This window comes from Branchiostoma lanceolatum, chromosome 5 (assembly GCF_035083965.1).
Source record: "Branchiostoma lanceolatum isolate klBraLanc5 chromosome 5, klBraLanc5.hap2, whole genome shotgun sequence".
NCBI lineage: Eukaryota > Metazoa > Chordata > Leptocardii > Amphioxiformes > Branchiostomatidae > Branchiostoma > Branchiostoma lanceolatum.
The window spans coordinates 7,855,265-7,882,940 of NC_089726.1; the positions used below are offsets into that span (position 1 = coordinate 7,855,265).

The 27,676-nt window shown below is 42.0% G+C and overlaps 3 protein-coding genes and 1 long non-coding RNA gene across 4 annotated transcripts; 1 reads left to right on the forward strand and 3 right to left on the reverse strand.

The window, feature by feature from the left end:
• Positions 1 to 1,286: 1,286 nt before the first annotated feature.
• Positions 1,287 to 3,908, reverse strand: LOC136434763 (uncharacterized). Its single transcript, XM_066427806.1, has 3 exons — positions 3,465 to 3,908; positions 2,444 to 2,588; positions 1,287 to 2,110 (listed from the first exon to the last, which is right to left on the reverse strand). The coding sequence occupies exons 1-3, from the start codon at positions 3,821 to 3,823 to the stop codon at positions 1,859 to 1,861; spliced, it is 756 nt and encodes a 251-aa protein (XP_066283903.1). The 5' UTR covers positions 3,824 to 3,908; the 3' UTR covers positions 1,287 to 1,858.
• Positions 3,909 to 5,929: 2,021 nt separating this feature from the next.
• Positions 5,930 to 21,572, reverse strand: LOC136434766 (indolethylamine N-methyltransferase-like). The gene is made up of 6 exons (XM_066427809.1): positions 21,297 to 21,572; positions 20,354 to 20,463; positions 19,863 to 19,960; positions 19,108 to 19,203; positions 18,708 to 18,814; positions 5,930 to 6,491 (listed from the first exon to the last, which is right to left on the reverse strand). The coding sequence occupies exons 1-6, from the start codon at positions 21,460 to 21,462 to the stop codon at positions 6,274 to 6,276; spliced, it is 795 nt and encodes a 264-aa protein (XP_066283906.1). The 5' UTR covers positions 21,463 to 21,572; the 3' UTR covers positions 5,930 to 6,273.
• LOC136434768 (uncharacterized) lies at positions 6,498 to 10,579 on the forward strand. Its single transcript, XR_010755788.1, has 2 exons — positions 6,498 to 6,920; positions 9,177 to 10,579. It is a non-coding gene; the product is annotated as an uncharacterized lncRNA (long non-coding RNA).
• Positions 21,573 to 21,685: 113 nt separating the features above from the next.
• LOC136434767 (nicotinamide N-methyltransferase-like) lies at positions 21,686 to 26,458 on the reverse strand. The gene is made up of 5 exons (XM_066427810.1): positions 26,304 to 26,458; positions 25,358 to 25,467; positions 24,774 to 24,871; positions 24,571 to 24,666; positions 21,686 to 23,143 (listed from the first exon to the last, which is right to left on the reverse strand). The coding sequence occupies exons 1-5, from the start codon at positions 26,440 to 26,442 to the stop codon at positions 22,813 to 22,815; spliced, it is 774 nt and encodes a 257-aa protein (XP_066283907.1). The 5' UTR covers positions 26,443 to 26,458; the 3' UTR covers positions 21,686 to 22,812.
• Between the last annotated feature and the right edge of the window lie 1,218 nt (positions 26,459 to 27,676).

Here is a 27,676-nt window from a genome sequence, read left to right on the forward strand (position 1 = left end):
CAAAGGTTTGACAGTTGCTCAACGAACGTCATCCTTTAAGGACAATTTTTGACGTTTTGTGTTATTTGATGCGTTCTAATGATACTTTTACATTTTGCAATATCATTGTATATTCATATTGCAGTTATTAAATCAAGGGACACAAAAATCCGATTTGAGTTGCGGCGAGTTCGCAGCCCGATCACCGTCTAGTGGAATGGGGGCCTAAAGTTGACCCAATGAAAGTCCGTGGACTAGCCTATTCCTGCTGCTTCGCAGATGAAGTTCCGTTCGAGGTCGCAAGGCGCGTCGTTCCACGTATTCCAGCGCCATGCTTCAAAGTACTAACGCCGATTGTCAATTAAAGTCTCGCCCGTATTTTTCTGTTCTGGTCACTACCCAGATTTGTAGTGCTGATGAGTTGCTACAAAACATAGTGTGCTGAAACCATTGTGGTTGGTACGGCATTTTAAATTTGTAAATTTGACCTTTTTTTTCCAAAGACAACGAAAGTGCGTGGATCGACTATTCTCCAAGCATAGGTTCGGGTCGAGCTAGTTTTAGACTTTTAAAAACCCGACAAAACGCCTAAAACACGTCCAAAACTGCATGTAGCCGAAGCCTAACCTCTGCGTGAAGAGTATGGATCAACCTGTTGGCCATGGTGCTACTTCGCAGATGAATTTCCGTTCGAGGTCGCATGGAGCGTCGTTCCACCTGTTCCCCAGCCAAGCTTCGATGTTAGCCTTAGTTGCAGTCCTTCCCACAGCGATTTTTAAAATAAAAATTTTTGGGGGGGGCGCCGCGTATCTGCTTGGGATCCCGTGCCCCTGTGTCCGCCGTGCCCCTGTGTCCGCTGTTCCCCAACAAAAAAATCGCTGTGGGAAGGACTCCAACGGAGGCTACTTCGATGTACTCCACGCAGTCTACTTCACCATTGCCTGCGTCATCTGGCTCACCCTGTCCCCAGTCGCTGAACTCACCAAGCTAAGGCTGTTGCCGCTGACCCAGCGCCAGAGGTTTTCTGTGATCCTGTCGTGCAGACCAAACCGGAACCGAGCTCTCGGATCCAGCGAATTCTTCAGCGTTACCAGGAAGCTGTTGGTCTCCCGATCGCAAGGCATGGCGAGTGTACCGCCCACCACACCCGAACACTGAACCACTGAACGCAGGAAGTTTGCAGTGGAGTTGAACACCTTGTAGCACATTCCATGGAATAGTGTGTAGCCACTTGGACAATATAATGTACAATATACATGTAACAATATACATGTTACATGTAGATGATGTAGATGTAACACGACGGGTTACCCAACACATAAAACCAACTTTATTCGGAAAAGATTGTGAAAAGTATTGCACCTTCCTGACTCTAACTTCCATATACTAGAATCCTTAGGAACTCTACATCAAAGAACATCAAAGAATATAATTGCTATTGACAACATCCTTTCTAGAGTTCATATCTGTCGTTTCTTTCCATCTCTTCGAAATCCATGATCATTCTCTTAGTACGTCAACAAACCAAAGTCTTCCTACGAAATCATTGGTCGCTACTGAAGACTAGCTAGCTATCTTGTTGTAAGAAGACAGAAAAAAAAATTGTGTACTCCTGATCAAATAGAAGCCTCATCCTAAAACTCACTCTTCGAAATCCACGATCATTCTCTAAATAAGGCAACAAACAAGTGGAAATCATTGGCTGCTGCTGAAGATTAGCTAATTATCTCCAATGAAATCTCATCCTGCACTAGGAAAACAGAAGAAACTGTGTAAGTGCGGGTAAATAGAGGCCTCACTCAATTAAAATCCCACGATCATTCTCTAAGTATGGCAACAAACAAGTGGTCTTAACAAATCAGTTGCTGCTGAATACTATCTAGTTTCCTTCGGTCTTGGCGTTGCGCAGTAGCTCCAGTATGTCCAGAAGTTTGAGGTTTCGGGCAGATTTAGCGCTGTCATCCGCAGCCTTTGGGGTCGGGGTGGCGGCGGCCGGTGGGTTGTCTCCGACGGTGTTGTTACCAGCAGGCGGCGTGTCACCATCGGGGAAGTTGTCGGCAGAAGGGGGTGTGTCACCATCGGCATCGGTGGTGTTGTCACCGCCGATGGAGCCCGACGAGCTCTGAAACACCTGTAAGCATATACAGGTGGAGTATGACTACAGTCTACAGTATCAGGGACCCGTACTATTGATCAAACTCTCTACAGAACATATGATAGGCAACTTACTGTCATAAATGGCATTTAAAATGGACTGTATTAGGAATGTGTTAGCTATATACATGTATGCCCTTCGTTTTGTGTAATCTGTTGTATTTCTTTGTAACTTTGTAGTGGATCCTAGGAATTCCTTTGTATTCCGTAAAAGTCGTGTGAATTCCATAAAATCCGTATAAATACTGGATACACCATAGTCATTATGCTGATCACTGAGCAAGAGATAACTGAACGTTGTCATGCTCACCTGTTGGACCACGCTGGAGAAAGACTTCTGGTTCGGACCGTCGACGCTGGTCTGGACCTTGCCGAAACTGTAGCTCTTGCCGTCGCCCTGAGACTTCTCAATGGTTGTGGTCGTGTTGACGGTAGTGTTCCCTTTTTGCTCCGAACTGTACAGAAAAAAAGAAAGATTGATATTATGTTTTTGACAACAATGTTTACAATTGTCGAAATATTTAACCTGAACTAGAATTAGTTTCTTTGTTTCATTATTACTTTACGTTGTGGTGGATGGTAAAAAAAACACAGGTGCATAAATTTTACAGGCTGTCACCCTCGTTCATAGCAGGATTGGAAGAATCCGCAGTAGAGCAGACTGAGGTGATGTTTTGAGTCTGTTATTTTCGCTTCGCTGACTCGGAAAGAAAGGCGACGCCTACATTTGCTGACTCGGGTCAAGGTTCGATCACTGAACTGTAGGTCTGTAGGTTTACGTGTATCAAAATTCTTCTCTGAATGCGATTAACGTTATCAAACTCTGATAACAATAGTTGCACAGTAGCAGTGACCGGTATTTTTATGGTCTGTTGAGGAAGGAATGCAATGTTTGTACGTCGTGACTGTCATAGGTAATGTCGGAAATGATTAGCATAACAGGTTAGCCACAGGTTATAATCAGGGGGAACAAAACTACAACCTGGTAACCTAAGATACAAGAATATATTGTACACAACCAAGTTCTTCTTCCTACTTGCCACGTACAGAAGTTGTCTGTACGCATTGTGTAACAAAACCCTATAATCTACCAGCCAGATAAACCTGTTCACGGAGGTATTGTTTACAGTTCATTGACATTTTCAAACAGCTGGGTAGCCCCTTGAAGTGGGACCAGTCTACACAGAACACTGAAAAATTATCATCATTGCAGTAGGTACAACGAAAACAAATTTCAAAAGAGATTGTAACATACGCCAAAAATAGTTACGCAAGATTGTAACATAAGTAACACAAGTCACAAATGAGGTTCACTCGTATCTAAGTCTTACTTGTGTGTGACTTTGCTGAAGTTCTTCGGAAGACCCGCTAACATCTCGGACAGCGAGGAAAGCTTCGGTTTGAAGTCTTCTCCCTTGGCAAGGTTCTGTAGAAGACCCATGAGGCCGTAGAAAAACCCCTCAAGTATTTCTCCAAGAGGGTTTCTACTGTCGTCCTCGTCTTCGTTGTCTCCGCCTTCCTGTCGGGCAGCCATGTCTGCCACCCGCTCGGTACGCTCTAAGATCTCACCCAGAAGATTGACCTGCTCCCGTAAGGTGCGGAGTTTGGTCCGGGTGGCTCCAAGGGAGCCTTCCCCGCTAGTGGACAGCAGTGCACCCGCCAAGAGGGCCAGAAACAGCGCGGTCTTCATGGTGGACACGGTTTCTCTCTGCTGACTCAGTTCTAATAAGTGACGGGTTCCGTGAAGATAAACCTGTCTTTCCAGGTACAGACAAACTTCTGGAAGGTGCGAATCGTGATGTCATATATCCGGTCTGCTGAGAAGGTTGCATCACCTGGCACGTTAAATATATTTAAAGTAGAAGACGAAGTACGTTTTACTGTAGACTGTCCTTTGTGTGGTAGCGATAGAATCATTCTTTTCGGTTAGGCTTTGTTGATTTGATTATCTGGATGACATCCGCTCGCGCATCTGTTTTCGTACCACGCCACGTAGCACAAAAAGGCTAACGCCGCTAACCACCGCCTTAGGGCTCATGAGTGATCAGTATTTGGACTAATAATATCACGTGTTGTTTTCTGATTGGTGAACCGGAGACGTCAAGAGATCTCCGGTTAACCCATAGCAGGGTGTAAGAGTCGGCCTTTTTAAGGACTTATTTTTTTTTTTTCTGATGGCATATCAGTTGATTGGTTGCTTGTATACGCTAACCAAGAGAAATCGGAACTGACATGCCACCAAAATAAGCATTATAACCTCCAAAAGAGCCCGACTCGTAGGGCCTGCTAATCAAGGAGGCTAACCTCGGTACCAAACAGAAAACAGCACGTAACATGTGTCAAAACACCTTGTTATGGAGGCTACCCCCACGCCCAGGTAGGCAGCCGTAATTTCAAAGCAGATGTATGACAACGGTCTGTTTTGAATATCTTCTTTCTACGTGTTCTATATCTCTCTCGCTGTACATGTGCTTCTTTTCTGTGAACACCTCTGGCCCTTCTGCTGAAAAGAAATGAACGAAGTCAACTCAAAGCCGATGGCAAACTATACTCTGAACCTTTTGTATGTGGGACACAGATTCTGAATAGTAATATAAGTTTTATAAAGATCCCCATCCCTCGTAAACAAACGTTATAATTCCACTTAACGAGCAGAACAAAGTGACCAATCGGATACAGATATCTGTTTCGCGGCATCCGCGCTTTTATTGAGCTTTGATGGAGAATCAATCACAACTACAAAAAGAATGTCGGACGTTTCGGCCCATGGTCAGTTCGGCCCCTCCCAAATCAGGACGTTTCGGCCTCAGGTCCAAGACATTTCGGCCTCAGGTCCAAGACGTTTCGGCCTCAGGACCAGGACGTTTCGGCCTCAGGGCCAGGACGGTTCGGCCCGAGCCTCCAACAGGGCATCATACGGAGATTTGGTTCGTGATTCAATGCTTTAATTTCGACTTCTTATTTTCTTTTTCAGATGCAATTTTCCCCGACCGTTTTCAGACACCCGAATTGTATCATCACCGAACCATTTTAAATGTTGAAGTTGTTACCAGTTATGGCGTGGAATTTTTTGTTGTATTGTATTGTGTTGTCGATTTCCTTTTCACTAACACATTCATGTTCTTTGAATCATTTCTAACTTAAGATTAACTAGCCCACAGCCCATCGCAAATTTTGACTATTTATTGACAAACGGGACTATTGATATAACATACAACAAACACCTTTTCACTAACACGTTCATGTTCTTTGAATCATTTCTAGCCCACATCGCAAATTTTGACTGATTATTGACAAACGGAACTATTGATATAAAATACAACTATCACCTTTTCACTATCACGTTCTTTGAATCATTAAACTGAACGATTAAACTGTCTAAAGTAAAAATATCTAACTATTACTGAAACAACTAAGTAACCAGACCCAGAATCCAATACTCGATACAAACTAGAAATAGAAAACAATTAAAATAAAGTTACAGTAAAGTTACAAAAATTACAGTTACGTACATTGTAACTTACAAAAAAATAGTGTACTTCACGGTAGGAAATTACACGGTGTAGTGGATATTTTGATTTTATATGATGAACTTTGACTTCACGGTGGCAGCATATGATTCACAGAAAGGAATCATGCATGATAACAATGGGGCCGAAACGTCTTCGGCCTGGGGCCGAAACGTCTTTGGCCTGGGGCCGAAACGTCTTCGGCCTGGGGCCGAAACGTCTTCGACCTGGGGCCGAAACGTCGGGGCCGAACTGACCATGGGCCGAACTGTCCTGCTACCCTACAAAAAGAGCTTTAAGTAAAAAAAAAAGATCGTACGTTAGAATCTATAAAGCAAGGACCTATGATGTCATGAAATTATTTCCAAGTAAATATCCAACAAACAGAAAGGTGATAACGACCAAGACGCCCACCTCCTTGATAAGGTGAATGATGTCTTGATTCACATCTTATAATGTTGATGTGTTACGCCGAAGAGCGGTTATACCGGCTATACAGATACAAAATGTCTAATCTATAAGCTGTTTATTGAAATGTTCGCCAATCGGCTGCCTGCTGGCGTTAGCCTGGCACCCAGTATCCTAACTTCTGTTTAAAATTTAGGAGGTAACGTTAACTACAACCTGAAGTTCAGGGCTTTTTGGCTGTCAGATAATAGAAAGCCGACAGGTCACAAACTTTCACATCCAGATTGCTGGCGAACTTCTTGATTTCGATATTTGTGAGACCAAACTTCGTCAGACTGTCGCGAAGGAAATCGTCTTCAACGGTGACATTGTAGAAGAGTTCCTTCCCGACGGTGTAGATGGTACAGTCCAGGGTACCGATGAGGATGAGACCCCCGCCCGACTTTGTTACGCGCCGAAATGAGTCCTTCGAACCCTCCATACAATCAGTCGTAGTACAGTCGCGATACGGTAAATCAGGCCATATAATATGTCCTCGTAACTATGACGGCCCAGAGAACCCCGTGTAGTTTACAAAATAGCTAAGACTTCTACTAGATTGACGGGTTACCGCGTCAAAGTATGCCCTATACTAAGATTTTCAGAGGTCTCCGCCATTGTGTTTTTGCTGAAATACGCACCACATGGGGGTTTCGTGGCACCCGGTTACAGGGTGAGGCGCATCTGTTTCCGGGTCACACTAGTTCATAATAGAAACGACTTGACAGTTTAGCAAGGATACTTGCAATTGGCACAAACCACAAGTATGTGGGACTGTTTGGACGTCAGTAATGCATTTTCTGGCCAGCTGCGTGTCCCAGAAGGCAAGAGGTTTGTGTAGACTGTTCACACTCACAGTGTACTAAATTTCGCTCAAATTTCTGTAACGTAACAGTTAGAGCATATAACAGTTAACAGATCCCATGAGTGTAACGTTATTAGGAAATGGACGACCGCATACGATATAGAGAATCATACTATCTCTACGTACACATGTGGTGCGTAGGACGAGTTATGATATGCTGTATAATTTCCGTTGCTATGTTTGCGGCATGTATAAAAACGTCACGATCCGTAGTGGGGGAGGGGAGGGGGGCGATATTAAAATGTTCTGGATAGAGCCAGCCATGTGTAAGTTCGGGCGATTGTTCTAAATTTTATAATTTATATGGTCACGAGGCACTGAACTTGTAAATACACTAACATGGATGATACTAGTATGCATGGTATAGTTTGCATTTTTGAGAATGCTTAACTAAACATGTAACTATAACATAAAACGTAATTTTGTGTAATAATCTGTGTGTACAGTCAAACCTGCCTAGGCGACCACCTTATCAACGCGACCACCTGGCCATGGCGACCGCTTTTTCTCGGTCCCGAAAATTTTCCCCATAGGCACAAGCATTAGGCTGCCTGCCCAAGGCGACCACCCGTCCAACGCGACCGCGACCGCAACAAATTGGGACCGCACAGAGCACAATCCCTGCTCATGGCGACCACATTTTTCCGGCGTGTGGTGACATCGAATTTTGCTGTCGGATTTCGCGGAAATGTTTTTAAGACCTAGACGGACAAAAATATATCAAAAGCATTGATTCCTGCATGAAGTGTTTTAATGGAACGTTCCCACTATAAACATTGTAAATACAAAGGATTGTGAATACTTAGATATCGATGTTGTTGTGCCCATCGTCATCTTATAGTTTACCGCAAGCATGGTTCGGTTTGAACTCAATTTTCAAAACGATCACGTAGTGCATGGCGTCAAAAAGTCAGATTTCACAGAAATTACTATCTATTTCTTGTATTTTCAACAAAAATGTGTCTCTGTCTTACTAAATTCCGCCGGGAAATGACTCCGCGGTGGAGGGCAAAACGTTGGCCGAGACTGGTCCGCGACGCCATCTTGTTTCAGCGCAGCATAACGCTGACTTTTCTAAAACACGACGCTTCTGTGTATGAATATTTAGAATACTCTCATTATTGATGAAAATTAATATTCTTATATTCTTGTTATTTCCATGACTCTCACAAACCTTTATTGGGCGCTGCTTGCTTGTAATCGCCGACGCTGTGCATTCTGCTCCACTGTTACCTTTCGATGCTGTGTGAGCACGGCGGCGGTATCACAACTTTCCGTTTTCACCCTTCAGTTGTCAGATCGAAAACTCTTTGCCGCTTTAATCCAGCGGTCGGCTCCCAAAAGAAGGCTGGGATTTTCTAGGGATTTGTCTCAGGCCTTAAAACCTAGATTTTATACGCGCGCGTGTGTGTGTACTCTTATAATTACTTAACGTAACGTGTGAATGTGGGAGGGCGCTGCAAGGTCATCGAGGCAGACATTGTTTTTAGTCAAAATTACGACGAACATTTGTTCACGATGTAACGGTATACAAATATTACAACGATAACAGAAAATGTAATTTCTGTAGGATCTTTCTGTCAATGAGAATTGAACCTGGTGGGGGTCATGCTGTCTAAAATCACATAATTTTCCATCAATCTACGTGGTACACGGTATTTGAACACCTCGAGCTGGAAACATGTTATGATTGGAATCCTCTTCATGGCGACCACCTGTCCATCGCGACCGTTTTTGCTCGGTCCCCCGGGTGGTCGCCTTGGGCAGGTTTGACTGTATATATTTTATTTGTTAGTTAATCCGTGCGAAGAAACATAATTTAATTTTTAGCCTGCAACTACTGTGTCCGTGCACATGATTCAAAGGTTTTCATTTGAATACTAGTAACTTACCTTTATACAAATACCTTCTACGGGAAGGGAGACACTGATATTTCAAAAATTCGTATTTCCCGAGAACCATAGTAGAATGGAACTCGTTGTCATCAAGTACTGTAGGAGCTTCCTCACTAAGTAGCTTTAAAGAACGGTTGCAGTCAGATATGCAAAGACTAGGTGTAACAGACCGTTCGGTGTAATATGACCAGCTGCTGCCGCGCCGCGTGCCTGCGAAGCTGGTGTGTTACGCCTAATGGCGGTTATACCGGCTATATAGATACAGATACAGATTATTGTTGTGTAATGCCCATCTGAATACATTTTTTGTTATGAATATATTTTCAGAATGGGCATTTCAGGTCCTTTTCACTGTCCTTGCTGCATCTACATACTAGTACCTATCACCATAGCTGTTGATGTCTCATGCAGGCTACACAAGGGTGCATCATATACATGTACCTCACACAGTGCATGTATTTTCTTGAACAACCAACAGAATTGAACAGAATAGATGAATGTATTAATTTTTTATGACTATACTTCTTTCTGAAATGGATGTTGATTTCCAGCACTGCTGGATATTGATAATCCTATCAACCGTTCATTACATGTTTACGTCTTCATACCTGATGTTACCCTCATGCTGCATTATTACATTGTAGATATATTTGAAATGTCCTGATTTATGTATTTGCAGATAATTGTATTAACTGTTGTAAAAATGATAGACTCCTCATATAGCAAAGTGCGACTCTGTATTTGAGGAAATGCAGATCCAGCAGTCTGTATTGTAAGCCACAATTTTTAAATATTGTCATATCTATACTGAACTCAGTAGATGATGCTGTTGCTTTGAAAACAGTATGATGAATTTGATGTGTATAGAATATTAGATTGTCCTTTTGTCTCACCACTGCTAGATACTAAATGAACAATTACCCAGCTCTGTACATACCTTACGTGTGATTTTCCTTGTAGTAAGATGAGTGTAGGTTTCGATCATGTGTGTGGTTTCTGAACTAGACCAATTTGTATTTTTATGTTAGCTACTATGTGCCTCCAAGGATTGCTGCGTACAGAATATTCTAATCCTGACAGTAACATTACACTGTTTACAGAGTGTAAGTTCCGGTAGAATATATAGTGAGTGCAGCAAGGTCGTACCGGTATGCACATTTTGCAGAATGCTTGCATCCTTCCTTTGTCCGGTGACGCCGGTTTCTACAAAAGTCTCTTTCTAACCATAACTCGTCAGTTTGTATTCCAATACCTTCCTCAATCACTTTAGAAATAGACATGGATTCATCATTATAGTATAGATCTTTTAGTTTTAGTGTAGTGGTGAAGACTGGATACAAATTGTAGATTGAGCTTGTGTGCAGAAGGCTACGATAGCTTTCCCCTTTGTGTAATGAAGACATCATTCTTAACCTACCTGTATGTAGAAAACAACATGAAGAATTTCTTATGTGCCTTAAGTTGTACTTCTACTATGCAGTGACGGAAGCATGAATTTGCAGAAAATATAGTCCATGCAATAGTCAGCAACAGTAGCATTGTGCAATAGAAATTGTAAGAAGAACTTGGTGTTATAGATTTTCTATGTGCCTAGTTGAGTTTTGAGAAAAGTCAATGAATACAGGAAATGTATTTGAATTTGAATATAACTGATATGAAAATATGTTATATGAAGAAGGCTGGAAATAGTCAAATGCTAGACCAGTAAAACAAACATCTGAGTCACTAAATTGTCTGTGTGTGTATGTTATTCCAATGACATAGATGACACAGTTGGAAACTTAGCTATCAGGGTGTGTCATTCCATTGACATAGGGGGAAACTCAGCTTTACCAAGGGTGTGTCATTTCAATGACATAGGGGGAAACTTAACTTTACCAAAGGTGTGTCATTCCAATGACATAGGGGTAACTCAGCTATACCAAGGGTGTGTCATTCCAATGACATAGGGGTAACTCATCTATACCAAGGGTGTGACATTCCAATGACATAGGGGGAAACTTAGCTATACCAAGGGTGTGACATTCCAATGACATATGAGCAAACAGCTATAACAAGCTATCTGCCACCCAAAAATCAAGACCATAGCACGTCCAAGTCAAAAGATGCAAAAACGGAAGTTCTGCTGCAGTACCATTGTCACATACCAGGGGCCCAAAATCAACTTAGAACTTCGGCTTTACAACACCTTCCCACATAACAAATATCGTAATCCATCTAGAGGTTCTTGAGTTATGCCGACTACAGTAGTCCGGAAACACACACGCACACACAGGCACGCCAAAAACAATATCTCCATTTTTCATTGAGATAACAAGGGTGTGTCATTCTAATGTCATAGGGGGAAACATTGCTATACTAAGGGTGTGTCATTCAATCGACGTAGGGGGAAATCCGGCTATACAAGGGTGTGTCATTTCAATGACATGGGGGGGAAACAGCTATAACAAGGGTGTGTCATTTCAATGATATATGGGGAAACATAGCTGTGGCATTGGTGTATCATTCTAATGACATAGGGTGAAATCAAGATATTCCAAGGCTGTGTCAGTCGAATGACATAGGTGTGATAAGGGTGTTTTATTCCAAGGACACATGGTGAAATTCATGCATTCCAAGGCTGCGTCGTTTGAATGACATAGGGTTAAATTCAGCTGTTCCAAGGGCTTTCCAACGACAAAAGGTGCAATTTAGAATTTCAACTGTGTGTCATTCCAAAGACATAGTGTGTAATTAAGGTGTTCCAAAGGTGTTTCTTTCCAATGACGCAGGAATGTTTTTACTTATTTTACCAGCGGACGCATGTGCACTCAAGTCTCTTTACCTCTTTTTCAGGCTATAGCTACCTGAATATACCAATAAAATACACAGACATAACACACAAGGATCACAAGAATATAACAATTCATGTTCACAAAGTCCATTTCGTTTTTTTTTCTTCAAAATGCCGACACGGCAGTGTGTTTTTGTTCTCTGGCGAGTTCATTCAAAAGTACAGGAACCGTGTATTTCAGACTGCTCTTTAATAATTGTACATTTACCTGTGGTACATGCAGTTAGCATATGCGGGTCCCACACACACACAGTGCACGTTCGTGCTTTTAACACACTGCCTTAAAACAGTTACTAGCAAGTTTCTTTCCACGCGCAGAGTCAGTGGCTCGAAACCCGCCTCCACTATCAGGCTATCGGTAGGTACACGTTCTGCCGATGATGATCCTTACTGCTCGGTATAAAAACCTGTTCAGTTGTGGCAATTTATTCTTGTTGCAGTTAATCAGCGTTGGCAACTAAGCAGTGGAGATTGTCCATGAATGGGCATATCTTGCACATGAAATTAGAAAATCCTTTGTGACAAACGGTTTCACTTTGGCACGGCATAAGGCACAAAGGCCAGCAAGGAGCTTTTTTTGTAATCTTCTTGATATGAGTTCCCCACATCAGAGTCAAGAGTAACGCCGAGGTAAGTGAAGGAGTCTATCCGGTCCGTTTGAAGGTGTTTACTCCATACTCCATAAGTTATAGATACAGTCTTTCCCGTATGTCGCAATTTCTGATCATGACCAACAACCGTAAATTGATTTGTCCCGATGTCAGTCAGTAGGATAACTTGTTTTCTGTAAACCAGTTAGCTGCCCGTCTCATCTCAGATACAGCTTCCTTACAATCACTTATCGAGCTTGCCGAATGATACAGAACAGTGTCAAATGCATTTCTCAGATCGAGGAAAAGGGCGACCGTGACTTTGCGGGTATTGCATGCCGACTTGATGTTGTTGTTTTTTCAAATTTCTACTCCAAGGCTGTGTGAATCCAATGGCACTGAAATAAAGGTATTCCAACGATGTGCCGTTTCAGTGACACAGGGTGACATATGTATGTATTTCAAGGGTATGTCATTTTAATGACACAGGGTGAAATTCAGTTCTTCCAAGAGTGTCATTCCAATGACACTGTGTGGAATCTAGGTATCCCGAGGCTGTGTCATTCCGAGGGGTGAAATGTTTGCCAAGGGTGTGTCATTCCTACGGCACAAAGCGAAATCAGCTATACCGAGGGTGTGTCATTCCAACGACATACTTTCTTCAGGGAGAAATTCGGCTTTACCGAGGGTGTATCATTACAATGACATAGGGAGAAATCTTGAAGTTTCACTCCAAAGACATAGGTGGAAACTCAATTGTATCAAGGGCGTGTCATTCCAATGATATAGGCGGAAACTCACCTATCACAAAGGTGTGTCATTGCAATAACATAGGGAGAAACTGAGGTATCAGATGGTTGCTGTGTCATTCAAATGGCATGCCATACGGAGAAATCATGAAGTGTGTCATTTCAAAGACATATGTGGAAAATCAATACCAAGGGTGTGTCATTCCAATGACATAGGGGGGAAACTCAGCTATGCCAAGGGTTTGTCATTTCAAAGACATAGGGGGAAACTTAGCTATCCCAAGGGTGTGTCATTCCATTGACATATGGGAAACTCAGCTATATCAAGGATGTGTCATTCCCCAGGTCGTGTCAGTCCAATGTTAACGAGACTAGGCTATCCTGCGGGTGTGTCATTTTCTGTGTCGGGACACAAACGATATTCATTTGTCTTATGTTACATTTCTGCTTTTTAGCGGCGTCGCAAAATGACGACAGGTGAAACAGCGCAACGGTATAGCACAGCTACAGACGACGTTGACAGCACAGATAGATCAGAATATTAGGTGACTATTTGAAAGTTTCGTTGAGAAAAAAACCCTTTCACCAGGGTTTTAGAGAGAAAAGCGCTCCTAATGTAGCCTGCGTATCGGCCTTTTTAGCTTTCGTCCGCTCTGCACCGGCCAAAAAGCTTGGGAGCAGCGAAAGCTAAAAATGCTGGTACTCAGCCTACTCAAAACGACGGTGCACGAAGCACGTAGGAATTTATCTGGAATGCTATGTGCAGCAGCATATATGCTAGGCCACCTCGTTATGTGCCAGAATACGGTGAAGTCACTTTTTATATCTCAAATATAAAACACAGAATGCTTGCATCGTTCCTTTGTCCGGTGACGCAGGTTTCTACAAACGTCCCTTTCAAACCATAACTCGTCATTTTGTATTCCAATACCTTATTGATCACTTTGTGAAATAGACATGGATTAATCATTATAGTATAGATCTTTTACTTTTAGTGTAGTGGTGAAGACTCAAGCTTGTGTGCAGAAGGCTACGATACCTCTTCCCTTTGTGTAATGAAGAAATCATTGTTAACCTACCTGTATGTACATGTAGAAAAGAACATAAAGAATTTCCTATGTGCCGTAAGTTGTGTTGCAGGAAGTAGGAATTTGCAAAAAATATAGTCTATGCAATAGTCAGTAACAGAGCATTTTGCAATAAAAAGTATTTGTAAGAAGAACTTGGTGTTTTAGATTTTCTATGTTGAATTTTGAGAAAAGTCAGTGACTATAATCTAAAATTACAGGAAATATATTTGTATAGATTAGAGCAAGCGGACCTGAGTGAGTGAGTGAGTGAGTGAATATAACTGATAAATATGTTATATAAAGATATGATACTAGACCAGTAAAACAAACGCCTGAGTCACACATATGTATAATCTATTGTTGTCACTGTCAAATATACAGTAGGTACAAAATGGAATTGCATTCTTCATAAGCACAAATGTCTGTGACAGGAGGAGAAAGGAGTTGCTCCACACGATTGTAGATTTTGGCTCTGGTCGTTTTATTGGCCAACACAGGTTTCCAACATTTGAAGTTGACTTTGATATTGCGCACTTGGTTATTGACATTCATCAGACTGGTAAGGAAGATGATAAATCTATCCGTATGTTGTATTATTCTGATATACTTTAAATGCATTTAAGTTCACAGGTAGGGAGAAAAGGGAGTGTTCGCGGAAGTTTAAAGTTTGCAATAAGAAAACAATATTAGCGCTACAGTCATCGTGGGCAAAAGATTTCTCAGATTCCCACTGGCATTGGCAGTACACTCCCTTTCGATATGTAATTCTACCCAGTGTCTGCCCATTAAAATGACACACCTTTGGGACAGCTGTTTTCACCTTTGTTGATTCAATTGACACCATTGAAACACTAAATTTTCTCTGTGTGTGTCATTCCAATGACATAGGGTGAAAACAAGATATATTCCAAGGCTGTGTCAGTCGAATGACACATGGTGAAATATAGGTGTGATAAGGGTGTTTTATTCCAATGACACATGGTGAAATACATGTACTCATGTGTCGTTTGAATGACATAGGGTTGAATTCAACTGTTCCAAGGGCTTACCAATGATAGAAGGTGTAATTTAGAAGTACCAACTGTGTGTCATTCCAAAGACATAGCGTGTAATTAAGGTGCTTCAATGGTGTTTCTTTCCAATTATGGCAGGAATGTTATTAGAATTTTTCATTTCATTTTTTTTACCATCGGACACATGTGCACTCAAGTCTCTTGACCTCTTTTTCAGGCTATAGCTACCTGGATATGCCAATAAAATGCACAGACATAACACACAAGGATCACAAGAATATAGTCATGGTGTTCACGGCAGTGTGTTCTTTGTTCTGTGACGAGTTCATTCCAAAGCACAGGCACCGGCGTGTATTTCAGACTGTTCTTGAATAATTGTACATTTACCTGTGGTATATGCAGCTAGCATGTGCGTGTCCCGCTCACGCAGTGCACGCTCGTGCCTTTAACATATTGCCTTAAAACAGTTACTAGCGTGTTTCTTTTCACGCGCAGAGTCAGTGGCTCGAAACCAGCCTCCACTATCAGGCTATCGGTAGGTACACTGATAGCTTTGGGAGCATACGGAGAAATCATGAAGTGTGTCATTTCAAAGGTGGAAAATCAACACTACCAAGGGTGTTACTCTCCAAGCAGAGGATGGGCTCCGGCAGGTTTTTGACGTCTTTTTAGGCGTTTTTGTCGGGCTTTCTACTTTGTCATTTTTTTTTTGTCTAGCGAACCCCCTGGACAAAAAAAATGCCGAGTTCCTCTTATGTCTTGGTATAGTTGATTTACCACCTATGTCATTTGAATGACACACCCTTGCTATAGCCGTGTTCCTCTTAAGTCATTGGCATGACACACCCTTGGTATAGCTGAGTCCTCTATATAGTGATACTAACCATTTAATCTCTTAGATTAAGGCATAGATTTCTTGCACAACGTTCAGATGATAGATCAGATCTGCCCTATGTCATTGTAATGACATACCCTTGTTATCCCTGAGTTTCGCCTATGTCATCAGAATGACACACGCTTGGTATAGCTAAGGTTCCCCCTTTATCATTGGAATGAAGCATTTTCTGTGTGTGTATGTTTCTGCTTTTTGTCGGCGTCGCAAAATGACGACAAGTGAAGGTTCTATACACAGCGCAACGGTATAGCACAGCTACAGACGACTTTGGCAGCACAGATAGATTAGAATATTAGGTGACTGTTTCGTTATCGCGTTGAGAAAACGCTGCTTTCACCAGGCTTTAGAGAGAATAGCGCTCCTAATGTAGCCTGCGTATCTGCCGTTTCAGCTTTCGTCCGCTCTCCAATCTTTGCTTCCGGCCAAAAGCTTGGGGAGCGGACGAAATCTAAAAATGCTGGTACCCAGCTTATTCAAAATGACGGTGCACGTAGCACGTAGGAATTTACCTGGAATGCTATGTGCAACAGCATATATGCCAGGCCATCTCGCTCTGTGCCAGAATACAATGAAGTCGCTTTTTATATCTCAAATATAAAACATCGCATTTCCTTTAAAGTTGGCTGCCGGATTAAAGACGACTTACTCAGCTATCATAGAAACTCCCAAAAGATGACCGCCAATTACTGTAGTGATACTAACCGTTGAATCTCTTAGATTAAAGCATATAATTCTTGCACAACGTTCAGATGATAGATCAGATTTCCCTTAAGTCATCGTTATGACATACCCTTGTTACCCCTGAGTTTCGCCTATGTCATCAGAATGACACACACTTGGTACAGCTGAGTTTCCCTATATATCATTGGAATGGCGCATCCTTGCTATAGCCGAGTTTCCCCTATACCATCCGAGTGGCACACATGCCACAGCTGAGATTTCCCATATGCGGTTGGAATGACACAACCTTGGTATAGCCGGATTTCCCCCTATGTCATCAGATTGGTACATCCTTTTCATACCTGAGTTTTCCATATGTCATTGGAATGACACGCCCTTGGCAAAGCTGAGTTCTTGCCTATGTCATTGGAATGACATCACTTCTTATAGCTGAGTTCCTGCCTATGTCATTGGAAAGCACACCCTTGGCACAGCTTACCTCCCCCAACAAGGGTGTGTTATTAAATGACACACCCTTGGTATAGCTGAGTTTCCCCTGTCATCGGAATAACACATCATTGGTATAGCTGGATTTCCCCCGATGTCATCGGAATGACACCCCCTCTGAGTCTTTGCCTTACCATTGGAATGACGCACCCATGACACAGCTGAGATTTCCCCATGTGTCATTGGAATGAAAGGACCTTGGCATAGCCGCCCCCTCCTCCAAGTCATTGAAATGATACACCCTTGGTTTAGCCGGATTTCCTCCTATATCATTGAAATGACACACCCTTGGTTTAGCCGGATTCTCCCTATGTCAATGGAATGACACACCCTTGTATTGCTGGATTTCCCCTTATGTCATCGTAATGAGAAACCCTTGGTATGCTGGATTTCCCCCTATGTTATTGAATTGACACACACTTGTGATAGCCGGATTCCCACCTATATCATTGGATCGACAGGTCCCTTGGTATAGCCGAGTTTCTGTCTACGTCATTGGAATGACGCACCCTTGGTTTATCTCAGTTTCTGCCTACATTATTGGAATGACACACCTATGGCACAGCATGGTTCTCACTTAGACATTGGAATGACACTTCTTCGGTATAGCTGAGTTTCAATTGTGTCATTGAAATGACACACCATGAGGTCATCACAGAAGGCACAGTACACGATTCATTTTCTACTTTATCCAGGCTACACATGGTACCGTCCCAGATTGACACACACTTACGATTAGTGCACACTCATATCACTGGAATTACGCGCCCTTGGGATACCTCAATTGCTCCCTTTGTCTATGATGATCCATCTAGTGTCGAGGACAATGATTTGGTGATCTGGATTATAAGCTTTGGTGATCTGGATTATAAGCTTTAAATTAGAAGTAACGTTATTAGAGGGGGAATACAAAAGAATGGGGGTCAAAAATCATTCAAAGTCCCTTTTCAATGATTCTGGTAAAAATACATATAAATGGTAGATGACAGCAAGGAGATTTAACCTCCTTGATAACAGTTAACGCTATATGCTTCTAGTCGACTAGTGACTTCTGCGCTTCATATTTATTTCGGCCAAACTTTCCTTGTAGTGTTATTAGTTAGTTTCGCGATTAAAATGACTCGATTTGAAGACGGTTTCATTTTTCTGATGAGTTAACCTTTGTTGACATATACAAAATTACGGATCTCAAAACTGAAGGTACAATATCGTCGATCACTCGGCTGAATGTGCTTGGTGTTCTGTTTGTTTGGCTTTGGGTGCTTCCTTTGACCCGGAAGTAGACTGGATCATGCTATACATCGGTCGTCTGGAAACCCCCATGCAGACCGTGAAACCTCGCCAAAATGAGTACTTAGAAGGTCAACTTTCAAGGGACAAATCTCGTGTTCAAATACTTTTTGAATTCTCAACTGACCTACACGAGGTTGTCAGACGTGTTGAGATCACAGGGACACATAAACCAGCCTGATTCAACGTATCGCCACTGTACTACGACTGATTGTATGGAGGGTTCGAAGGACTCATTTCGGCGCGTAACAACTTGACGAGAGACGCCATGTTTCCCAGACATGCGCAGTATTCCTCCCTAGTCTTGCAGGCCGAATCCAGACAGAGAGACGAGACGACGACATCGAAGGGCTCCAAACTGTGGAAGATGATAATGTTGCATTCGTAAATAACGAAAACCAAGATATAGGTAACCATTCATCATCTACAAAGTCATGCCTACAAAGTCGCTACATGGCGTAATCTCTTTCATCATATCCCAATGCGATGTACATTGTATACCAGTGGAATGAATCCTATTATCTTCCGAAAAGATCAGTTCAAGTACTAATTGTAAATGTCTATAAACTAAAGCTGTCTTCTGAGGTGATATTCCTGTGAGTGTCATCAGTAAGTTCTGTAACGTTATATTTTCTACAGGAGAATTTGAACCTTAGTGGCACCAGCGGGTTGGGTTGAAAGACGTCACAGGGCAGGACGGCCTTCACTGCCGAGCGCAGGCGAGAGGCGATGTCCTCCGGGGTAGTGCTGAAAGACAAGCAATAGAGGCATCAGTGTGGAGTATATGTACTATCTAGACCGGGCTTTTTGGGGATTCACCCCCCCCTCTCATAACTTCCAAACAGTATGACTTATGATCACCAAATTTGCAGGGAGTGATCTACAGGTGAATTTCAATAACTCCTGAGACTTTGATATCGTTATGACGTAATATGACGTATTATGACGTCATAAATGCGATTTTATTGGCTAAAACCGTCTAAATAGGAAATTCCCGTAATCTCGTCCGGCAGTGGACGCTCCCTGAAACGTCTGACCGTTTCAAAAATATATCCAGTTGCTTGAGTAACTGTTACCTAGCCTGGAAACCATACCGTCGGGAGCTCCCCGGTTTCTCTGCGGGGCTGGGAGTGATGCCCGCCCGCCCAGACAGATTGGCCTGCCAGAGGGGTAGTTAGCGGCAACACTACGGTGGCTGCTAAATTATGGTGGCTGCGAAACTCTATATGGCAGCTAAGACAGACGGACAGAAACGGGTCAATTTAGCAGACTGGGCCCGGTAAAACACACCCAAGCCGACCCGTAGAGACTGGGACCAGGCTACTGTTACCCTGCGTATCATATTTGGACGTCTAACCTTCATCAACGGACGAACCGATAGTATTACAGTGAACGTTGCACGATACCTGTTTCCCTCCAAAGCACTGGTGTACTGCAAATGAGGGCTCCAATCAAATGCTCCTGGGTCGTCATTCAACCACAGCTGAAGCTCCTCTCGACAGCTCTAGAAGACAAGATGGAAAATCTACATTTGTTTCAAGTTAGTTGGAACCATAAATGAAAAAAAAATTTTGAATATCAATCTTTCGGAGAGCAAAAAGCAACACGGTATTAAAGAAAAGATCACGCAGGGTGTCCCCTGTTTTGTCAGTAATATCATGGTGACAGCCGTCTGGTCCAGGTCATCGACCTTTTTATTTGTTTGGAACGGAACCGGAAGAAGGAACGGATCGGAGCAAAAACAATATGTTTCCCTTCCATGAATGTAAACATAAAGAAAAGAAAGGAAAAGAAAGAAACCATCACCGTCCAAAAGCAGTAGATGTTATCATTTCTACTCAACCTAATAAATTTTGTTTCATATAAATTTAGATAGCAGCCTTATAATCGATCTTACCTGCAAGTAATCTGAACAGGTTATCTCTGGGAAGTACTTGCTTGCACTGAGAAGGCTCATGATGTTTGGCCCTGTGCCGATATCTAGAAGGCGCTGACCTGTTAACTGACCTGCATGCAACAAAGCTTTGCAAAGTTTTTGGATTTATGTTCAAGTTCAAGTCCATGCCGGACAACGACTTATAATTAATGCTGAGTTGGCCGCCAACAAAAACAAGCCAACCCATTCCAGACCTAACGTCGACAGCCGAATGTTTTGAAAATTTCAAAACATTCGGCTGGCTCCTGAGCCTGACGCCAGCCGAACACGCCGAAAACCAACCGACCGCACCGAACACCAGCCGACCACAGCCGACCTTGCCCGAACCACTCTCAACCATAAATATCGTTTACCGGGTCAGCTTTTTGTGACATTTTCAGTGCCTAACGGACAAGTTTGCTCACAATAGACAGCAAAACATCAAAAAAAGTGTTTCTTTATTGGATTTGTGGGCATTATTGTTGCGTAATTTCACATTAAATTGAATGGTACAGTCTAATTGGCCTAGGAGGACCAACCTGTCTTATCACTTTTGGCGAGGCACTATTGAACTATGAACTTAAACATCTGACATGGGGAGACACATTGGAGCAGAATAAACAGCAGAATACAATGTCATGTGATCTTCGATTGTGCAAATTTCTATGTTCATGTATTCATTTATTTGATAATATGACCTTAGATCTATGGAGGGACCTACGGTCGCCTATTTAAACTACCACATATTTGAATGGAGTACCGTCTCGTTGTAGTACACCGTAGCTCTCCCGACGACAACATAGTAACATGACCCTTAAGCTACCAGAAAGGCATTCTTTGGAACAGGTTAGTTTATGTAGTTCACCCGAATAAACATAGTAACTAATAATTGATAGTCCGGTCACGTCCATTACTTAAGTCTTACCCGGCTGAAAGATTTCGTGGTGTCCTTTCATCATCCAGTGTCCAAAATCGTCTTTTTCGTCCTTTCCTTGGAAACCGTTGAAATACGTGTTCAGATAGTCCCTCGGTTGGAAATATCGAACGTAATCTTCACCTGGCATACGTAGAGTCACCTGAGAGCCCGCCATTTTGGGTGACGTTACAATATGATCATTTAACCATGGTACTTGACGTCATTTCCGCCAACAGTTGAGTGTACCTGTCTTTCAACTTTAACTTAGGCAAACGTCTGGAAGTTCACATCGTGATGTCATATCCGGTATGCTACGTGTATGCAGCTGGCGTAAAAAGATAAACAATCTTTGACATGTTACAGCCAAGGAAAACATGGTGGACACGGTTTCTCACTGTCGACTCAGTTCTAATACGTGGCGGCTTCCGTAGAGATAAACCTGTCGGTTAAGACAAACTTCTGGAAGGTGCGCATCGTGATGTCATATCCGGCACAGCGTACTAGTATTTACAATGGATACTTTGGGATAACTTTGACATATTGCAGCCTAGAAAAGACACAGAGGGAGGTGGAAAGCAGCATAAGGACTATATCTAGCATATCACAAAAGTATTAGCCCGTTCTCCAACTAATGATAATCCAACTTTTACCAAAATCAACCACCTGTATTAAGAAATTGATACACATCTCAAATGGCACAAAAGGTTAACCATCGCCTTAGGGCTTATAGACAGTGGTCAGTATTTGGACTAAATACGTGTTGTTTTCTGATTGGCGAAAACAAGGTATCTGTATCTGTGTAGCCGGTATAACCGCCCTTGGCCGTATCACACCAGCTTCACAGGCACGCAGCGCGGCAGCAGCTGGTTATATTACACTGAACGGCCTGTCACACCTAACTTTTGCACATCTGACTGCAACCGTTCCTTAAAGCTATATTGTAACTAAGATGTTCCTACAGTATTTGACGACAACGAGTTCCATTCTACTATAACTATAACAGTCAAGACGTCCACCTACTCATATGTCATAATTGATCATAATTTGTCATAATTTTGATCACTTTATCAATTAACACTGACGTACGTTTTGCTGGCTAGATGTTAGGTAAATCTTGATTGACATCTTATAACGTTCAATGTAAGAGCTGTTTTCTGAAATTCGCTGTTTCGCGATTTTCAACATGGGATTAGGTTCTCAAATGTCGGTGGAGACAGTTTCGCCACGCCAAGAGAAACTTCTCCCATGTTGAAAATCGCGGATCAGCGCTTCCCTAAACACTCAACGCCTGCGCTCCAAGAAGTCTGCGATGGAGGCTAGAAATGCTCATCATTCAACATAAAGCAAGCAGGGACCACGACACTTCGGAGATCTCAAAAAGAGCGTTGTTGCTTCTCCAACACAACAGAAATCTGAAGATTGGTATCGCTAAGAGTTTTGGATGGTGTGGTTTCAGAAAAATGTAGCAGCCACGAAACGATCTACCGTCCTAACCTCTGCTTGGAGTTTAGGACGTAACGACAATTTAGGCCTTTTCGGCTGTCAGATGATAGAAAGCTGCCGTGTCAGCAACTTTCACATCCAGATTGCTGGACTGCAGTTTGATTTCGATGTTTCCGAAACCAAACTTCATCAGACTGTCGCGAAGGAAATCTACGTCAATGGCGGGGACATTGTAGAAGATTTCCGTCCCGACGGTGTACATGTTGCCGCCTTTCAAGGTCCCGACGAGAATGAGACCCCCGCCCGACTTGACGAGAGACGCCACGTTCCCCAGGCATGCGCAGTACTCCTCCTTGGTCTTGCATGCAGAGTCCACACAGAGAGACGAGACGACCACATCGAAAGGCTCCAAACTGTGGCAAATAATAATGTTGCAGTCGTACATAACATAATCCAACTTGAAGATACATATACAGGATACCATGGCTACTATAAATTATTCATTGTACAAAGGCATGCATAAGTACGAGGGGGGGAGAGAAACGCATTTTGTATCATAGCAGGTTCATTTTTGTATGAAACGAGTTGAAATTTGGCACAAATGTAAAGGAATGTCTCTTCCTGACAATGAAATATTTCAATGTGTTGTGCAGATTTTTACCAGCGACTGAGTTGATTTCAAAATGACCATGCCCTTGGAAGCTTGTCGGAGGCAAACACCAGTAAAAGGGAAGTTCAATTAGCAGTAAAGTATAACCCACTTACATGTAGTTATTGTAGGAGACTGAAACTGCACATGTATCAAAATGCAGATCTCAATAAGACACATGCTTACTTTCATCTCTGAACTCCGATAATTTTTTTCATATTTCGTTCCTAGGGCGGAGTGAGATATGAGTTGAATTCAGAGCGGGTATCAGAGTCCTGACTACTTTTGCATGAAGTCAGATAAATGAAACTAAGCACACTTCTTAATCTTTAAAGACACAATATCTTTGTAAATTTTCGTTTCTCTTGATCCATGAAAAAGTAGTCTACAAAAGTCTTTAATCAACACATCACGTATTCGGCTATGAATTAAGGGAAGTTCAATTAGCAGTAAAGTATAACCCACTTACATGTAGTTATTGTAGGAGACTGAAACTGCACATGTATCAAAATGCAGATCTCAATAAGACACATGCTTACTTTCATCTCTGAACTCCGATGATTTTTTTCATATTTCGTTCCTAGGGCGGAGTGAGGTATGAGTTGAATTCAGAGCGGGTATCAGAGTCCTGACTACTTTTGCATGAAGTCAGATAAATGAAACTAAGCACACTTCTTAATCTTTAAAGACACAATATCTTTGTAAATTTTCGTTTCTCTTGATCTATGAAAAAGTAGTCTACAAAAGTCTTTAATCAACACATCACGTATTAGGCTATGAATTCACCTGGCTGTAATAACACACCTCACCCTATCCTAGCAGCTGTAAAAGAGAAACTGTTAAGATTTCAGAAATCAACTTTGGCATGTAATTTGCAGAGACATGTATCATCATATAGGTGTAATTTAAGTTTCAGTTAAAGTAATTGTAAACGGGTCATGTCTGACTTATCTTTGGTTCTGATATAATTCCAGAGGTGTCGCTGATAAAAATGTGAAAAACACATTGAGATAATTAGTCTCAAGAAGAGATGTTCCTTAACATTTGTGCTAAATTTCAACTCATTTCATACATAATGAAAATGCTATGATACAAAATGCGCCCCCCCCCTCGTACATAGTCGCTATGGCGTGATCCCTTTCATCATGTCCCAGTAACAGTTCTGTGTATTTTCAAGATAGGAATTTGAACCTTTGTTGCGCCAGCGGGTTGGGTTGCGTGACGTCACAGGGCAGGACGGCCGTCACTGCCGAGCGCAGGCGAGAGGCGATATCCTCCGGCGTAGTGCTGAAAGACAAGCAATAGAGGCATCAGCGTGGACGTTAGAAATAAAGCATGTGTAACATAGTAGAAACGGACGAATCAATAACATGACACTGAACGTTGCACGATACCTGTTTCCCTCCAAAATACTGGTGTACTGCAAATAAGGGCTCCAGTCAAATGCTCCTGGTTCGTCATTCAACCACAGTTGAAGCTCCTCTCGACAGCTCTAGAAGACAAGATGGAAAATTGGAAATTCTGCGTTTCATTCAAGGACAACTGATGCGCAACAAAGATGGTCATGACGGGCAAGAACGTCTTTTGCAAAAAAATTGAGGAACGAAAGTATACGAGAGAACGTTTGGTACCTATTCCTTGTTCTCAGTGGAAGCAAATAATGGCAAAGTTGTCACTTTTAGAAATCATTCCCACCAATAATATCATCAGAAAACCTTGATCAAAACGTAAGGTACTTCATTGTAATATAAGGTACTTCATTGTAAGTTAGTCGAATCGATAAAACAAAGTACTGATTTTGAATATTAATCTTTCGGAAAGCGCAAAAACAGCACGGCATTAACGAAAAGACGAAACGAATCAAAGAAAGGAAATTAAAAAAGAAACATTACCGTCCGAAAGTAGTAGATTTTATAAATTTCCACTTAGCGAAATGAGTTTTGCTTCAAATAGATAGCGGCCTTGCAATCGATCTTACCTTCACGTAATCCGAACAGGTTATCTCTGGGAAGTACTTGCTTGCGCTGAGAATGCTCATGATGTTTGGCCCGGTACCGACATCCAGCAGGCGCTGACCTGTAAACCGACCTGAAACAAAGGACACCCGGCGGTTTGTCCAGTACATCTACCTGCCAGCCTTGCCCGACAAAAATGACATCTATCGAGGTCAACGTGAAGCAAATCCAAGCAAATATTCACGACACCATTGCATTTACCACGCACGTTCTGTCATACTGTATTTTGTGAGGAGAAAAATACAAAAGGAATAGAAAATCCGTCTAATGTACATATATACATATACATATACGTATATGTATATGTATATGTATATGTATAAAGAGCTTTGGGTTTTATATTAGTTCATTCCTTGGAGACAACACAATGGGTTACTTCTGCTTAACAATTGAATCCAAATAACATCACCACATTGGCATGTTCAAAGCTTCAAATATAGACCAAAATGTTAATTTCTACACATGTGCAGAATTTGGCCTACTTTTAGGAACAAGTACACAGCAACAATATATGACACCAACCTTTATAAGCATTCATTTGATAGAAAATATACAGGGTTGCTTCTTCTAAAAGAAATTAATAATAAAAAATCTACTTTGACATTTTCAAAGCCTAGCTAAAATGTTCCTTTGCTCGCAATCATGTCCTAAACTATGCCATTTTTCATGTTTTTGACATGCCCAAATCGGGGAAAATTGCCTAAAACCTTGTTTGGCCCGTTACCATATCAAGAATCGGTTTTGAGCAGAAAGAAAGCTATTTTGAGGGGTTGTGGGCCAAGTACTATCACTGTGCAAAATATGAGCCGAATTGATTTTTTTACCTCTGCCAGCATTGTTTGATCCTTAAACCTACAGACATTTGCCCTTAAGTGCTGCAACACGTAAATAGACACTAGTTTGCAGTACCTGACTGAAAGGTTTCGTGATGTCCTTTCATCATCCAGATTTGAAAATCGTCTTTTTCTTCCTTTCCTTGGAAATCGGCGAAGTACGTGTTCAGATAGCCCCTCGGTTGGAAATATCGAACGTAATCTGCACCTGGCATACGAATGGTCACCTCAGCGCCCGCCATTTTGGGTAATTAAATTTACAAGGCCACAGGGTCAAGGCAGCTTGTCAAGGCTAACTATGACAATTGACGTCATTTCCGTCAACTTTGTTGGCATCGTGATGTCTTATCCGGTCTGCTGATCAGCCGGGTTGCATCATACGGCAAAGACAAATACAATCGGCTAATATGGACCAAGGAGGTTATAGAATATTAGTTCATTCTTGACCTAGAGTTCCACGACCTCATACTTTCGCCAAGTGATTTTGTCGTATTACAATGCAAATGACAGATGACCATGAATTCATTATCTCCTCTTTCCAAATGACACCATCGCCATCAAGCTATTGTAGCATTTCCTCCTCATGCAAATGATAGTAACCTATGTCTGCAGATAGCTTACTTCATACAAGAGGGTCGTCTGCTACACACTCGTCGTCATCAGCTGCAACTGGCCTTCCTCAGTGTTTCCGCTCTAACTGCAGTACAGTTCCATAGTTGCATAATTAACATCTAATTATATCATTGACGCTAAAGCTGCGTACATATCTAAAATCACAACGATCCATCAACCATTTCCTTAGATGTTTTCTTTCGATGTTTTTTTTTTTTACAAAAACGCTGCTGGGAGGCTCAAACCTGTGTCACGTCTTTCCGTGTACAAGAGCTATTTTCTACCTAAACATTGTGACCGTAGCTTGTCCAGAACATGAGATATCAAAACCATACGTTCCACAGCAGTATCAGAAGAAGCCGCTAGGGGGACAAAATCTAGTAGTAATTTCAAAGTCTCATCAAGACCTACCCACATACCAAATATTCGAGACAATCCACCCAGGCATTCTCGTGTTGTTGTGTTTATACACGGACATACACACTCGACAGACAGACACATGCACCTGAAAACATAAGCTTCTTGGGAAAGGTAACAATGTTCATGAATCACGATAAACATAACGCTTACCAAAATCAACCACCTGTATCAAGAAACTAAATAAATGTCCACCTCACATAGCGCGAAAAGGTTAACCTCCGCCTTAGGGCTTATAAGTGGTCGGTATTTGGACTAATGTATGTTAATACTACAGTTCTGCACCAAAACACGGTTTTATATGCTACTTTTTTTGACATGCTTCAATAGACTTAAAAGAAGTATGGGAAACTTTCAAGGAGTTTTGTCAAGTCTGGTGTGGTGACATTTTGTGAATACGCATACATCTTTATGAAGGAT